This window comes from Sarcophilus harrisii, chromosome 6 (assembly GCF_902635505.1).
Source record: "Sarcophilus harrisii chromosome 6, mSarHar1.11, whole genome shotgun sequence".
NCBI classification, from domain to species: Eukaryota; Metazoa; Chordata; class Mammalia; order Dasyuromorphia; family Dasyuridae; genus Sarcophilus; species Sarcophilus harrisii.
Genome location: NC_045431.1, coordinates 242,691,693 through 242,707,681, shown reverse-complemented (window position 1 = coordinate 242,707,681; position 15,989 = coordinate 242,691,693). Strand labels below are relative to the sequence as shown.

At 56.4% G+C, this 15,989-nt stretch overlaps 1 protein-coding gene across 1 annotated transcript; it reads left to right on the top strand.

The window, feature by feature from the left end:
* The first annotated feature begins 233 nt into the window (after window positions 1-233).
* Window positions 234-15,360, top strand: RPS6KA4 (ribosomal protein S6 kinase A4). The gene is made up of 17 exons (XM_031944271.1): window positions 234-287; window positions 407-478; window positions 1,316-1,534; window positions 1,615-1,730; window positions 1,887-1,994; window positions 2,876-2,956; window positions 3,059-3,162; window positions 3,387-3,537; window positions 5,471-5,635; window positions 5,758-5,886; window positions 6,749-6,882; window positions 7,294-7,387; window positions 8,071-8,244; window positions 8,688-8,882; window positions 9,218-9,377; window positions 9,577-9,740; window positions 14,802-15,360. Exons 3-17 carry the CDS (start codon window positions 1,378-1,380, stop codon window positions 15,003-15,005), a joined length of 2,136 nt encoding a protein of 711 aa, XP_031800131.1. The 5' UTR covers window positions 234-287; window positions 407-478; window positions 1,316-1,377; the 3' UTR covers window positions 15,006-15,360.
* Window positions 15,361-15,989: the final 629 nt, after the last annotated feature.

Below are 15,989 nucleotides of genomic sequence, written 5' to 3'. Positions count from 1 at the left end.
GTGCGGCGGGGCGGCTGCGCGGGCCCCCCGGCCCGGCGGCGGCGGCGGCGGCGGCGGGCTGTCACATTCCCCCGGCCTGAGTCAGGCCCCGCGGGGCGGGGCGCGCCGGCCGGGGCGGGCGGGGCGGCCGCGGCGGGGGCGGGAGGGGCCCAAGCCCCCCCGGCCCCAGCCGCCATGTAACCGGCGCCGCCCGGGAGCCCCGGCGCGCCGCCCCGCCCCGCCCCCGGGCCCGCCGGGCGACGAGGACGAGGACGAGGGCTGCGCCGTGGAGCTGCGGATCACCGAAGGTGCGCGGGGGAGGGCGGCGCGCCCGGGAGGGAGGCGGGGGCGCCGGCGGGGAGGGGGCGCTCGGCGTGCCGCGGGGTCCGGGCCTCCAGGCCCAGCGCCGCCCGTTCTGTGTCCACAGCCAACCTGACCGGGCACGAGGAGAAAGTCAGCGTGGAGAATTTCGAGCTGCTCAAGGTGCTGGGCACGGGAGGTGAGGATGCCCCCGGCCCCGCCCCCGCGGCCCCCCCCCCCCCTCCCCGGCCCCCAGGCCCCCGGCCCTGGCCTGGTCCCGAACCACCCCGGTCGAGCTCCCTCCCTGCCCAGCTCCCCTCTGGGGGCCGGGCCCACTCCAGCCCCCCTCCCCCTTCCCGGCTCTTCCCGGCCTCTGCACGCCGGCCTGCATCCCCAGCGGGGTCCACACGGGGGGCTGCGAGCGCCCAGGCCTCCCCCTCCCCGCTTGTGCAGCATTCTGGCCCAGCCCGGGGAAGGGCCCGGCAGAGGGGGGCGCTCTTCCGGGACACAGACCTGCCCGCCAGCACTGCCCCCTCCCCCCCGCAGCTTTGCCCGGTTTCATGTGGGGTCTCCAGGTTCGCAGGCTCCCCTCGTGGGCAAGGCCGCCGTGTGTGCAAAGCCAGCTCCCCGGTTTGCTTCACCTCCCCCCCCTTTCCTGGCATTGGGGCTTGCCCTTCTTCCCTGGGTTTGCACACTCACTAAGGGCTCGCACACTCCCCTTTGCCCCTTTCCTGATTGTGCATCAGCTTTGGGTTGGCACGTTTCTGCCCTGGTTTTGCACCCCCCAGATTTGCACGCTTAGTCCCTAGGCTTACATAAGGGCCTTCGGGCTTTGCACAGTTCCCTCCCTCCCAACAACCAAGGTCTGGCCCACTGGGTGCATTCATCTTCTGGGCCCCTCCTTCCCTCCTTGGGTTTGCCCCCCGATGCTGGCCGGATGCGGGCCCTGGAGGACCTCACCTCCCCTCTCCTCCCCTGTCTGTCCCCTGCCTTCCCTTTCCTCCCCTCCCCCGGCCTCCCCTCGCCTGCCCCCCAGCCTACGGGAAGGTGTTCCTGGTGCGGAAGGCCGGCGGGCACGATGCAGGGAAGCTTTACGCCATGAAGGTGCTTCGCAAGGCCGCCATCGTGCAGCGGGCCAAGACGCAGGAACACACGCGCACGGAGCGCTCGGTGCTGGAGCTGGTGCGCCAGGCGCCCTTCCTGGTCACGCTGCACTACGCCTTCCAGACCGATGCCAAGCTGCACCTCATCCTGGGTATGGGCCTTGCGGGCCGGGAGGGCTGGCCGCCCAGCCCCGCCCGGGCCGTCTGACCCCTCCCAACTTGCCCCTCCCAGACTACGTGAGTGGGGGGGAGATGTTCACCCACCTCTACCAACGGGAACACTTCACGGAGGCCGAAGTGCAGGTCTACGGGGGCGAGATCGTGCTGGCCCTGGAGCATCTGCACAAGGTAGGGCGCTCCTGTGGTTGAGGCTTGAGCCTCTACGACCCACCAGAGCCCGGGGCACCGCTCCCCCTGGGAAGGGATGGACGGTCGGGACTGGCCGGGCTTCTCTGGGATCCACGGGGAGGCCCCGGTGACCTGGATCTCCTTCCCCCCCCCAAGCTGGGGATCATTTACCGAGACATGAAGCTGGAGAACGTCTTGTTGGACTCGGAAGGCCACATCGTCCTCACGGATTTCGGCCTGAGCAAGGAATTCCTGTCTGAGGAGGTGAGCGAAGGGTTAAGGCTTGTCTGGGCCTCCTCCCAGGAGAAGCACCCTCCTTCTTCCAGGAACTCCCTCCTCCCTGGCCCCACCCAGGCCTCCCTGGCCTCCAACCCCTATAGGGCAGTTGGGGATGATGACCTGAAGGACCAGGGCTGTTGTGGGGCAGACCCAGGGACCAGCTCCAGGCTGAGTGCGGTGCTAGACCTTGGCCAGGGTGGGAGGGGCCCAAGGGAGAGGCGGGTGTCGGGCAGGATGGTGTCCAGACGGCAGCGACCCACTGTGTGACTCCAGGCAAGTCTCTGGATTTGGAAAATGAAGAACTCTGAGGAGTCCCTTCTGGCTCAGGAATACAGGGCATTCTGGGATATGCCATTGTATACTGCCCAGATGGAATGTAAACTCCTTCCAGACAGTGCCCGGTGCATAATTAGTGCTTAATAAACGTTTGTTGACAGACTCATCCTATGAGAAGGGAAAGGGAATATATGGTTTGTGTCGGCACTTAATAAGTGCTTGTTGATTGTCTGAATCTATGAGAAGGGAAGAGAATACACTTTTACATAGAGCCTACTATGTGCCAGATTTTGTGCTAAGCGCTTTACAAATATCATCTCGTTTGAGCTGCTCGATAATCCTGGGAAGTAGGTTCTGTGATCATTCCCATTTTATAGATGGGTAAACTGAGGTCGTATAGATTAAACATTGTGCTACCAGCTGCCTCTGGTGATAGGCAATGTGGTGTAATGGGTAGACACTAGCTGAATGACTGCGGGCAAGACTTGGACCCCAGTTTGTCAAACGGTGGGGACGGCTGAGCGAACGAGCTCTCGGCCCCTCCGGTTCTAACTGTGTCGTTCTGTGATAACACGCTGCCGCCCTGCTAGAAAGAACGTACCTTCTCCTTCTGTGGCACCATCGAGTATATGGCTCCCGAGATCATCCGAGGGAAATCCGGCCACGGCAAGGTCAGCGGGGCTCTGGGATGGTGAGGAAGCTGCGGGGGGCGGGGCTGGAGGGCAGCCGGCCTGGGCTCTGACCTCACCCCTCTGCCCCTCTGGCTCCCCTAGTCTGTAGACTGGTGGAGCCTGGGAATCCTTCTTTTTGAGCTGCTGACCGGGGCGTCCCCCTTCACTCTGGAGGGTGAGAGGAACACGCAGGCTGAGGTCTCCCGGTGAGGCGCGTGGGGCTGAAGGGCTGAGGAGGGGCATCAGGCCGCCGAGGCCCCGGGGGGCGCAGTGTCCCAGCGAGGCAGGGTGTCCTAAAGAACAGGGAGAGGGTCAGGCTGGTGGGGAGCCAGGCTGTGGGGCCGGGGGGGAGGGGGTTGCGTAGCAGAGGGTGAGAAAGGAAGGAGGCTTGTCCGTGATTCTCCTGCCCCCTCTCCTCCCACAATCCCAGGCGGATTTTGAAATGTACTCCTCCCTTTCCCTCCCGGATCGGGCCAGTTGCTCAGGACCTGCTGAAGAGGCTCCTGGAGAAGGACCCCAAAAAGCGGCTGGGGTCAGGGCCGCAGGGGGCCCAGGAGGTCAAGGATCACCCCTTCTTCCAGGTGAGATCACCTGGGTCAGAGGCGAGGGTCAGGTTGGGGATGTGGTGGAGGAAAGATCTCCTAAAGCTCTCAGTCACGTCGGGGGCTCCGGTCAGCTCCCGGGCATAAAGGCGGTTACGTCCCTGGCAACCGGGCAGGCTTCAGTGGCCACGGTGCCGTGGGGGCTGCCATCGGAGCGCCGGAACGCCGCGCTTCTTAACCTCCATATCTGAAAGCAAAGTCTGCTTGTTGGCTTTGTTCTTTCCATCAAACGCATTTATTTCCCAGGATCCTCCTTCCACCCCCAACTGCCATAGAAAAGGAGCTAATAATATCTACGCAGTCCTTTGCTCACATTAAACAGATGATTCTAATTACTCTAATGAATAGAAATGTAAGCATCATTAATAAGTAGTGCGACAATAATTAATAAAATACAACAATACGATTAATAAGATGATAATCACATATCAGTTAATGACATAAAAGCATAAGTGTAGGAGCTGGACCTCTGATTTCATTAATAGAAAGAACTTCCTGATGAGCAGATTTCCTCCACAATGAAAATTAGTCCCCTCCCTGAAATTGAGACTTACAGAACTCAGAGATGAAGTGATGGGCTCAGTCACTGCGTGTCCAAGGCAGGACTTCAACCCCAAACTTTGCCTCCAAGGTCGTCTCTCTCCACCATATCATGGATGCCTCCGTAAATGTAATAAGTAACAAAATATAATAATAATAATTTTTAGTCATTTTTTAGGTATAGGTCCTTTCTGTTCTTATTGACCCCTTTGGGGTGAATCCCAATAGTAGGATGTCTGGGTCAAAGGCTATGAGCAATTGATACTTTATTCTTAAAATGGAGGCATCTGCCATTAAGATGGCGCTGCTCTGTAAACGTTTGCTCTTGTCCGTCTCTCCCGATATGCGGCCGCCTATGAACTGGTAGAGCTTCCTAAGGAGAACATGGATCATGTTACAGAGGGACCTGGGGCTGGGTCCAGAATGGAGCGAGAAGTGGAAAGCAGGCTGGACGGCCTTTGGGCGACCTTTTGGCCCCGATTTTGAACGGAAGGGCCCCACTGCGCTGTCTTGTCGAAATCTACGGAGAGCTACTGCCTCTGAGGAGTTACGGTCACCCACAGGCAGTGGAGGGGCCTGAGGCAGGAATGACCGGTCTGGGATCTTGTAGCAGTAGCCTAAAGCTTTGAGATCATCGAGAGATCTGAGGAACGAAGATGGCCTGGTCCCGTAATGAGAGAGAGAAGCCTTAGCACTGGGCAGCTCCGTGTTTGGCGAGAGGCCGCTGGTCCGTTGGGTGGACCCTCTGCTGAACTTGCCAAAGGTCACGTATGGTGGTCCCACGGGACGCTAGACGTGGATAGCCACCACCTTTGTCCCTGGAGGGAAGGTCCCCCCAGGAAGATCCCAGGTCCATCCCAGGATTGGGACCGTGGGCACCTCCCAGAGCACTCACTGAGCATGTTTTGGCCACTGTTCTCGAGTCGGCGACATAGGTCACGAAAATGTCAGTAGCTGGCCGAGGTTTAGATATTCCCAGCAGTGGATCCGAAGGAAGCAGGGCTTCCTTGTCGTTCACCTCAGACCTTTGGCCCGTCTGGAGCACAGATTGGGATCCACGTTTTAGGAAGGACATGGGCAATCCAAAGCGAGGCTGGTGGGATGTGTGGACGCCATCCTCTGGGGCTACCTTGTTTGGAAGGATGGCCTTTTTCTGCTGTGCCCCAGAGGGCGGAATCTGGACCTTGGCGCAGAGATGGATTTGGACCAGTTTCCAGAGAGTCAGAGTTGGCTAGCGGGGAATGGGCCGCTCTTGGAGGGAGCGGGTTCCTGCTTGCTGGCGGGACCGCCGGGCTGGGCTGGCTGGAGGGATGGTTGGGGCCTCTGCCTGTCACCTGGAAGATGCTCTGACCTTGCGATCTCCCCTTCCCAGGGTTTGGATTGGGTAGCTCTGGCTGCCCGGAAAGTCCCAGCCCCATTCCGGCCTCAGATCCGCTCTGAGCTGGACGTGGGCAACTTTGCGGAAGAATTTACGCGGCTGGAGCCTGTCTATTCCCCCCCTGGCAGCCCGCCCCCCGGCGACCCTCGCGTCTTCCAGGTCAGTCTTCTTGGGGGGAGGATGGCAGGAAGCCCCCACTGAGACCAAGCCGTTCTTTCCTGCAGCCCGAGGCCCCCGGGCTGACGGCTGCGTCCTCCCCTGTCCGCCTTCTCCCCCTGCAGGGTTACTCCTTCGTAGCCCCTTCCATTCTGTTTGACCGGAACAATGCCGTGATGACCGATGTCCTGGAGCTGCCGGGAGGTGGGGACCGGCCCGGTCGGGCGGCTGTAGCCAGGAGTGCCATGATGCAGGTGGGCCTGGCATTGTCTCCCCGGTGGGGGGGGTGGTGGCGTGAGGGAGGGCCAGCTTGGGGAGAGCAGGGGCAAGGCCCGGGGGACTCTCGGAGGCTGATGGGGCAGGAGCTGGTCCTGCTGCATCTCATGGGCTCTTGACAGTCAGGATCCACCACCCGTGGATTAGTAGTGGCCTCTGAGCCTCTGCAGGCAGCTCTCTGGGTGCGCTTTGTGGCCTGCGGTGTACGTAAATCCAGCAAATACGTGCACTATGTCCTGGGGCGCACGGCGCTGGGGATCCCAAGGACTTGCTCTCAAGGGGTTCACATTCAGGGGGAAAAATCCATCCCCAAACTGGCAGAACCATTTCTGGGGCAAAGAAGGGGTAGTATTAACAGCTGGGGGATCGGGAAGAGCAAATGTGGCATCTAGAACTGAGTTCTGGGGTCTTCTGCCTGAGGAAGTGGAGGTGAGCACAGAGCGCCGGTGAGGCAAGGTGTCTGGCCCACGCGTGGAGGCTGGAGATGACATACTGGGTCTGGGGAGCAGGAGAGAGCCCCGCTCTGAAGGGGGATCATGAGACCCTGCAGAGGTCTCCTGGAGCCGGAGCACGGGGGGCTTTAAATGCTGAGAGTTGGGTCTAAGAGGAAACGGGGGTCGAGGCTCGGGCCTGTGATCTCCTACTTGTTTCCCATGTGTCTCACCTGTAAAATGGGGGTGGGAGCAATGAGCTTGGGGCCCATCCAGCTGTGAGACCAGGCCCCTTGAAGCTCTGGGAGGCTGTGGGAGAGGCGTGGATGGGAGGGGACTGTGATCTTGGAAGCGGCTCCGCTCTGGGGGTGATGAGGCTCTGAACTGGCTGCCTTCTTCCTCCTCATAGGACTCCGCCTTCTTCCAGCTCTATGAGCTGGACCTCCGGGAGCCCGCCCTGGGCCAGGGCAGTTTTTCAGTGTGTCGCCGCTGTCGCCAGCGTCAGAGTGGACAGGAGTTTGCCGTCAAGATCCTCAGCCGCAGGTACGTGGGGAGTGATGGTGGACCGGGAGTAGACAATTACGGGAAGTCTTTATCCCAGGGTAGGTCAGTTTGGAAGAGTTGTAACTAAGTTGGGTTGGCTGGAGCTTTGTCCTAGGACACTAAATTTTGCCTTCAGCAATATGGAAATAAGAGAATTTGGCCCCTAGTTCGCTCCAATTTTTTTTTAAAATTGATTTTGTGCACAGAGCTCCCAGTGAGCAATCCCCTACTCTAATGTAGATCGCCCCCTTCTTTGCAAGGCCTTATGGTCCCAGGCCTTCCTGATGCCCAGGTCAGCTCTTTAATCACTTCTTCTCAGTTAAGTGGAATAAAGTGGAACTGGACACAAGTAGTTAAGTGCCTCTCCCTCCTCTATCTACCCCCCCCCTCCCATTCCGTCCCCACCCTTAGGCTGGAGGTGAACACCCAGAGAGAGATAGCAGCCCTGAGGCTTTGCCAGTCGCACCCTAATGTGGTCAAGCTCCACGAAGTGCATCACGACCAGGTGAGAGCCCGTCCCCAGGCTGAGTGAGAGGAGGGGGCTCTGGGAAGAGCAGCCGCCACAGAGCCCAGCTCCCACTTCCCCTTTTGACTGGAGCAGAGGGCAGGTGGGGTGGTGGGACTAGAAACCACTGTACGGGGAGCGGGGAGATCAGGGGAACTGGCTGTCCTGGCTCTGGAGAAGAGAAATTGCAGCTCGCAGCCCTCACCCTGTCACAAAAAGGGAAGGTGGCCCTGGGGAGGAGGGGCCACTGAGGCCGCATCAGGGGAGCTGTTCTTTGGTCCCCGGGTCACGGGGCCTCTGCATGGAAGGAGGCCGGGCTCTGGCAAGCAGGGCCCGGCAATGGCCCCCTACAGCAAGCAGCCTTGCCTGGGTCGGGGCCGGAGCCAGCCCAGCTCGTCCTCCCCTTGGGGGAGCCTCGGGGCAGTGAGCCAGGATTGCGGGCAGGCCCTGGGGAATCCTGGGGCTTAACCAGAAGAGCGATGGGGGAGCCTCTAGGGAGCTCTCCTGTCTTTGGGGCCCTTGGGCACTTGAGAGGGAACCCCCATCCCCCCCATCCTTGGGCCCGCTCAGGAGCCTCAGGCAGGGGCTGCCACTGAGAGCAGCCGAGGAGGCCGGGAGCGGTGATCATGGGTGGGGCAGTGGCGCCGGAGCTGATCCCGGGGCTCCCTTTCCTCCCCCCTCAGTACCACACGTACCTGGTGCTGGAGCTCCTGCGGGGTGGGGAGCTGCTGGAGCACATCCGCAAGAAGCAGCATTTCAGTGAGTCGGAGGCCAGCCAGATCCTGCGCAGCCTGGTCTCTGCCGTCAGCTACATGCACGAAGAGGCCGGGGTCGTGCACCGGGACCTCAAGCCGGAGGTGAGGCCGCCTCCGCCAGCCAGGGCCCGGCTGGCTCACCCCGGGGGGCCTTGGAAGGACGGCAGGTTCTGAGAGCCAACAGGATGTGGGGGAGCTAGGAACCCTGCCCCATCTTGGGCCTCCTGGGCCTCCTGGACTGCTTACTTTACTCTGCCTTCCTTCCCCAGACACTCTGAGGTGTCATATGGAGAGCCCTTAGAACATGGAACATCACAGCAGGGAGGGCCCTTAGAACGTGGAAGGTCCCAGCAGGGAGGCTCCTTGGAGCGTGGAACATCACAGCAGGGAGGCTCCTTGGAGCGTGGAACATCACAGCAGGGAGGGCCCTTAGAACGTGGAAGGTCCCAGCAGGGAGGCTCCTTGGAGTGTGAAAATCCCAGCAGGGAGGCCCTTTGTGGTTCCCGCAGCCGCCCCTGACCCTTTCTCCTTCCCTAACCCACCAGAACATTCTGTATGCTGACGAGTCCCCCGGAGCCCCCGTGAAGATCATCGACTTTGGCTTTGCCCGGCTGCGGCCTCAGAGCCCCGCGGGGCCCATGCAGACGCCCTGCTTCACCCTGCAGTACGCGGCCCCCGAGCTGCTCACCCACCAGGGCTACGATGAGTCCTGCGATCTCTGGAGCCTTGGGGTCATCCTGGTATGGGCCATTGCTGGGGGAACGGGGGCGGGGGGGGGGAGTTGGCCCAGGGAGTGGCAGAGGCTGCTCTGGGCCTGCGGTCAGGAAGGCCTCCATCTGGCCTCGGATACTGACTGGGTAGCCTTGGGCAAGTCACTTGCACCCTGTGTGCCTCAGTTCCTTCAGCTGTAAAATGGGGATGATGCCAGCTCCTGCCTTGAATGCAGGGAGCTAGTGTTTGGCCTCCGGCCCCCAGTGGGCGTGCTGTCCACTGTCAGTTTTCTGGGACGCAGGGCTTGGCCCCGGCCCAGAGGAGGGGAGAGCGCCTGACCCACTTTGCCCTGTCTCTCCCCCAGTACATGATGCTGTCAGGGCAGGTACCCTTCCAGGGGGGCCCTGGCCGGGGCGGGCAGAGCCAGGCAGCCGAGATCATGCGGAAGATCCGGGAGGGCCGATTCAGCCTGGACGGGGAGGCCTGGCAGGGCGTCTCGGAGGAAGCCAAGGAGCTGGTCCGAGGTTTGGGAATGGGGCCCGCTGGCTGGGCGGGGGGCTGGTAGGGGAGAGGGACGGGGAGGGTGGGGGCCTGCGCCGAACAGCCTGGGGGGGCCCTCTGGAAAGGTGGAGCGAGACCGCAGGTCCCCCCGGCTCCTGTCCCACCTCACCCCTGCCCCAACCCCCTTTTTTCCCCACAGTGACCCTCATCCCCTCTCCCTAGGACTCCTGACGGTGGACCCCGCCAAGCGGCTGAAGCTGGCCGACCTCCGGGACAGCAGCTGGCTGCAGGATGGCAGCGCCCGTTCCTCCCCGCCCCTCAGGACCCCCGATGTGCTAGAGTCTGCCGGGCCTGCTGTGCGCTCAGGGGTCAATGCCACTTTTATGGTGAGGGAGCTCTGGGACGGGGGGAGGGCAAGGCTGGGAGGTGGTGAGTGGGGGAGGGAGTCGGGGGGGTGTCCCACAGCGTCTGAGCGTCTCAGAGTGGGGGGGATCAGAGCCCACCAGAGCAGCCCTCGTGTCCCCAATCTTTGTATCACGCCATGGTCTCCTCGGACTCCTCTGGTAACGGGAGTCTCACCACCTGCCTGGGTAGCTGATAGTTAAGCGTGTCAGTCTTTTGGTCCTAAGCTGGCTCTCTGCACCTCTCCCCGCCTCCCTCCCTTTGCCACAGTTCTCTGCTCTTTGCCCCAAAGACTTGGGGGCAGCCCTCCTGTGCCCTCTCCGTCTCCTCCCCATTAACTTTACCAGTTTTTCCCACTGACCCTTACTGGGCACATCAGGGCCCTTCCCAATGCTAATTACTCTTCTCTGGCCAAGGTCTGGCTTGTCTTTGTCCTGGAACTTCCTTCTGTACGTGTGGCCTAGGAGCCGTACCCTGACCCCGCCTAAACAGGGTCCCGGACACTCCCCCTTTCTTAAAGCAGCTGTAAGCTCTGTGGCTTCCCCGTTACCTGCTCACGTACTGAACTTGGGGTCCACTTGCTCGCCCGGGTGTTTTTTTCACTCACATCCTCCTCACATTCTGCTCTTTCCTTGTGAAGTTGCTTTTTGGACCCAAGTCTAGCACTTTCCATTTACGGGTGTTACATTTTATCTCATTTGATTGGTCCGTGATACAATCTGCAGAGACAACTTTCGATTCTCAATCAACTTTATTTAGTTTGTTACCTTTAATTTCCAACATTGTATTCTTTGCAAAAGGGATCAATGTAACATTGTTTATATCATTGATAAAAAGGTCAGATCACATGGGCCAAGGATGGTTTTCTGGGAAATTTCACTGAGAACCTCTCTCCAATTTCTTACTCTTTGGGTTTATTTAATTAGACATTTAAAAGTATTAATTATTAGTATTCATTATTTATCATTATTTATTTTAATTTTTGTTCACCTCATTTATTTATTTATTTTTGCGCTTTATCTTTATTTATTTATTATTAATTATAATTAGACAATTAATCAGACAGCCAAACCTATTTGCAATCACCTTAGGCCGCATCTCTGCATTGTGGCCATAACCAAGATGGCTTGGTTACATGTTCAGCTAAAACGTGATTAAGCAATGTTTACTGTGTGCAGTTGGGAACATCCTATTATCGATGAAGCAGACTGGCCCTTTAGGATCCCTTCTTCCCTTTCTAAATGCCCCCAAACCATCCTTCTAATTTCCACAGGAATGAAACTAGCAGTTTGTAGATTCTGTTTTTTTTTTAATGGGGACATTCGCCTCTGCGCTGGTCCCACATTATCTCTCCCGGGGCTTCTCCCTTTTCCATACCTCTCGAAAGAGTATCATTGTTTACCTGGACCGAGGGATTAGAGCCACATCTCTGGCAGGTCAGGGCTCCCTTCCTAAGGCCTTGGCGTGTGATTTCCTGGTTACTTAATGTGCACTGAATCTCCCTGAACCTCCTGAGCTTTTATTTGAGAAAACAGAAAAAGGAAATTAGAAACCAGCTTCTTACTCAAGGTTCTGCTTTTATTTGCTGCTCATTAGCATCATCCCAACATCTCTGAGCATTGGTTTCTGCCTCTCCTTGTGTTCGTTCTCTTGCTTTGGACTTTATCCCCCGATAGAATGTCAATTCCTTGAAGGTGGGGATGGTTTCAGTTTTTGCCTAGAACTCAGTAGGAGCTTAATGGTTGGTTAATTTTTTTTTGTCCTGGCTTCCATCCTTAAATGTCTTTAAAAGAAAACAAAACCTAAAAACTAAATGGATAATTGTTGCTGGGAATCTACATTGATATTCCTCCTTTTCTTTCGCTCTGTGCTTGGCACATAGTAGGTGCTTGTCGGCTGTTCTCTCATCGGCATTGCACAGGTTTGGGTTTTAAGAATTCCGTCGTTGAGAGCCTTCTGTTCCTCGCGGCTTGGGATTGTGCCTTCTTTCTCGGAACCGTTTGCAAGCTGCCCTCCCTCAAACGCAGCTGTGGCCAGGTTTCTCTTCCTTGTGTGTCACAGATTCCGACAGAGGGCTCCTTTGCCCCTCTGGTTCCTATCATTTCTCCTTCAACTCCCAGTTCCTTCTTGCTGGGGAGACTTGGGTCCAGAGTTACGGTTCCTCTTGTTGCTTCCTGTCCCTTTTGAAGAAGGAAACCATCATTAAGGCGAGTTTGGAATTGATCAGCTTCTCTATCTTTAGCACAGAGAGCGTTGAAGTCCCCATCACCAGAATAGCGTACTTTGAGGTCAGGCTTGGGCTCTGTTTCCTCCCTCTGGACCAGTGGTCTTTACTCTGTTATGTCTGGGCTGGCTGTCTGAAGGATCTTGGGACCAGCCTTGGTCTTAATGGAGGAGGCAGGAGGCAGGAGAGCCTCCAGGAGGCTGGGCAAAGATGGAGGTCTCATTTCCAGTCCTCTCTGCCCTTATATACCTTAGTACAATTATCTCACTACAGCACACTGAGCATGTGTGAATGGGAGAACCATGACATCTCCATGCTGAGTACTAAGTGTATGGGGACTAGAGAACCATCATCTATCAGTTCCTCTGAGTTAATACCCTGCTGCAAGTATCTGCTTAAGTATACTTTTCTCAGAGTTCCCCAATATCTGGGGTCCTCTACACTACTCTACCATGATATTGCCTTTCTTTCTCCCTCCCTTTATCTTCACCTACTTCTCCTTCACCTTTCTTTTTCTCTTCCTTAATCTTCACCTAATTTTCCTCTGCCTTTCTTTCTCCCTCCCTCAATCTTCACCTAATTTTTCTCTTTCTTTTTCCCTCCCTCAATTTTCACCTAATTTTCCTCTACCTTTCTTTCTCCCTCCCCTAGTCTTCACCTAATTTTCTTCTACCTTTCTTTCTCTCTCCCTCAATCTTCACCTAATTTTTCTCTGCCTTTCTTTCTCCTTCCCTTAAGTCTTCACCTAATTTTCCTCTACTTTTCTTTCTCCCTCCCTTAATCTTCACCTAATCTTCCTCCACTCTTCACCACGTAGTTTTCTGGGTTGGATGAGATATCATTTCACTGGTGTTTTCTCTCCCATCCATTCTAAGCGGAAGTCCTATTTCTCCAAGGCTCAGTCCAATTCGTCTCTCTATCTTGGGGTGTGCATTTCACCCTGCGGAAGCCTTGCCTTGTGCGTCTGGTACTGACGTCTAAATGCATGCCTTTTGTTGCTGACTCGAGAATTAACGGTCTTTTCTTCTGTCCTTCCAATTTTGTGCTTGCTCTTCCCCCTTGTTTTGGTGTTTTCTTATACACATACACACACACACACGCACACACACACGAGCAGGACTTTGTTGCTCTTCTGTTTTCAGTTTAAAGTCTTTTCAGTCAGATTTTTAAGATTTCAGACAAACACTCTTGCCCGTTCTCATTAGGCTACTCTATTCCTGGCCATAGACTTGTCATTCCTATGTTTTCAGCCGGGGTCTGGGAATCGAAATCCTGCGCAGATTCTTTCTTTTTTATCCGGCTGTTCACTGCTTGATTGTTTCCCTGGAAGCCCGGCCTTCACTTGACGGCCGTGAACAAAGTACTACCTTGTATTTTTAGTGTTTTTTGTTGTTGTTGTTCTTTGTTTGTTTGTTTTTTGCCTCAAATTTCAGCAAATTTACCAAAGCCAATTGATTATGGTGAAGTTTCTTTGAAGGGTCTAATTTGACCTTGCCTGGATCAGCAGGAGGGTTTTTTTCTCAACATATTCAATGCTAACATTTACACAGCACTTTAAAGTTTACACAGCAAGTTACATATATTATCTCATTTGATCTATTTGTCAAGAGATTCCTCACTGAAGGCGATGTCGCCACAGGGAATGGAGCGCCAGATCTGGAGTCAGGCCGACATGAAATTTACTAGTTATGTGCCTGAGCACGTCATTTTGCCTCAGTTTCCTTATCTATAAAATGGGGTTAAAAATAGTACCTACTTTCCAGGATCATAGTGAAGATCAAATAAGATAATAATAGTAAATCACTGAGCTCAGGGCCCAGTATATGTGATCACTATATAAGTGTTAGTAGTGTTGTTATTATTTTTAAAAACAAAAAACAAAACACCAGGGATATGTTGGAGCCAACTTGTACCAAACCGCAGCTTTTGTACTTTGGAAATTGGCAAATATTATAACCAGGCTTGATTTATTGTTCATTAATATTACTATTTTACTAATATTATTATTATTAGAGAAAATGTAGACAGTGCAAATTAAACTTAAAAGGGTGTCGTGTGTTCATTTTTTGTTTTTGAAAAGCTGGTTGTTAAATATTTACCAGCACAGCACGACAGTCTACCAGTCCATTCATTCTCTGCTGAAGGAGCAAAATGAATTGCTTGAGGCTGGTTTAAAGACAGATGTAGCAGCTTTTCTTCTGGTTCTTAGAAAGTGAGGTCTTGGGTCCTTTGCCTTTCTGGCTGGTGGCGTCTTCTCGCATTGTAGCATTTGCGGATCCCAAGCAGGGATGAGAACGGGACCTCCCAGGCCGTCTGCTGCAAGAACCCCATTACCAGCAAGACTCTGGCTAAGGAAGTCCCATCAGCCCTTGCTTTTCTCCTCTTCCTTAAGATCTCCGAAGCTCAGAACTAGAAGGGGCCTCTTCCAACTCTCTCTGGCACATGGGGACACTGGGCGTCGGGAGAGGAAGGAATTACTGGTCTAAGGTCACGCGTGTTGTGCGGATTCAGGGCCAGAGCCCAGCTCCGGGCGCCCTGCCCGGTTCCCAATAACGACCTGGGTTTCTCTTTGGAGAATGCTTCCAATGGAGGTGGGCCCGATGTGGCAGGAAGTGTGGGGGACTGCCGCCATGTTGGAGGAGAAACCATTTGTTTCAGGGGAGACTTATGTTATTTTTGGTCTGAAGGAGGGGAGGAGGGATGTGAAAGGAGGAAGTGAGGGGGAAAGGGGATGTGAAGGGGAGGCAGGTGGCTGGGGAAGGGGGTGCAGTCCGATCGGGGACCCCTAACTCGGCTCTTGTCTCCTGTCCTTCTGTCCTAGGCGTTCAACCGAGGCAAGAGGGAGGGCTTCTTTCTGAAGAGTGTGGAGAACGCCCCCCTGGCCAAACGGCGGAAGATGAAGCTAGGCAGCTCCGAGCCAGCCCATAAGGGCTCCCCGGCCCCCGCCCCCTCCACCCAGGCGCGGGGAGCCCCCCCGGCCAAGGGGGCTCCCCGCCGAGCCAAAGGCCCCCTACCCTCCTCCTAGTGGGGTCGGGCGGGGAGCTGGGGGTGGGCGGCCGCCTAAGCCAGGGGCCATCGCGACCCTGGGGGTGCAGGAAAGGTCAGCCCCATGGGGAGGAAAACTGTGACCTTGGAGGAGGAAGTGGGAGGAGCTCGTGCCTGTGTTTGGGACTGGGGGAGCTTTGGGGGGGGCTGCCCCTCCCCCATTTCTTCCACATCCCCGTTTCCTCTCCCTCCCTCCTTGGCATCCCTTCACCCTGGAATCCATCGGAGCCCCGAGGGTCCTCCCACCCCCTCCTCCCCCTCCCCCCTCCAAGCCCCCACCCCTCCCAGAGACTGAGACAGAAGTATTTTTATAAACAGAGAACTTTTTTTATGTCTTTCCAAGGTAGGGTTATGCAGGGATCGGGGCTGGGGCCGGGGCCTGCCGACCCGCTCTCCCCTCCCCCCCCCCAGTATTCCTGGTAGGTGGCACTGGGGGCCAGGGGCAGGGGCCCTGCCTTCCTCGATCCCCCATCCCGTCCCAGCGGGCCAGTAAACCCTCCCCCTGCTAAAGCCCCCCTCCCCTCCTCCCATTTCTCTAAGCATATGGTGGCCCGGTAGGACTGGGCCCCCCCTCCTCCTGCCCAGGCCCTTGTCCAGAAGGGGCGCGGTCCCAAATCCAAACTGTCACTTTTAAATCTGCAATTCTCTCCACAAAAACTCAAAGTTCTAAACCCCCCCCTGGTAAAAGTCCTAATCCTTGGCCTTTCCTTCCTTTCCCCGGACCCCCCAAAGGTAAACTTTCCCTTCCCCTCCCTCAAACAGGGCGGCCTCTTGGAAGGAAAAACTGGGGAACAGTGGGAAAGGCAGACCCCCCTCTCTGCCCCCAGGTTTGGAAGGGGTTGGGAAGCTGGAGGGGCTCCCCCGGGCTGTTCCTCACTCCTCAACCGCCCAAGGCCTCCTTTAACTAAAATAAAAACCCCTCCCGGTTTCTGTCTGTTGTAAAGGGGTTTGTGATCCTATGTGC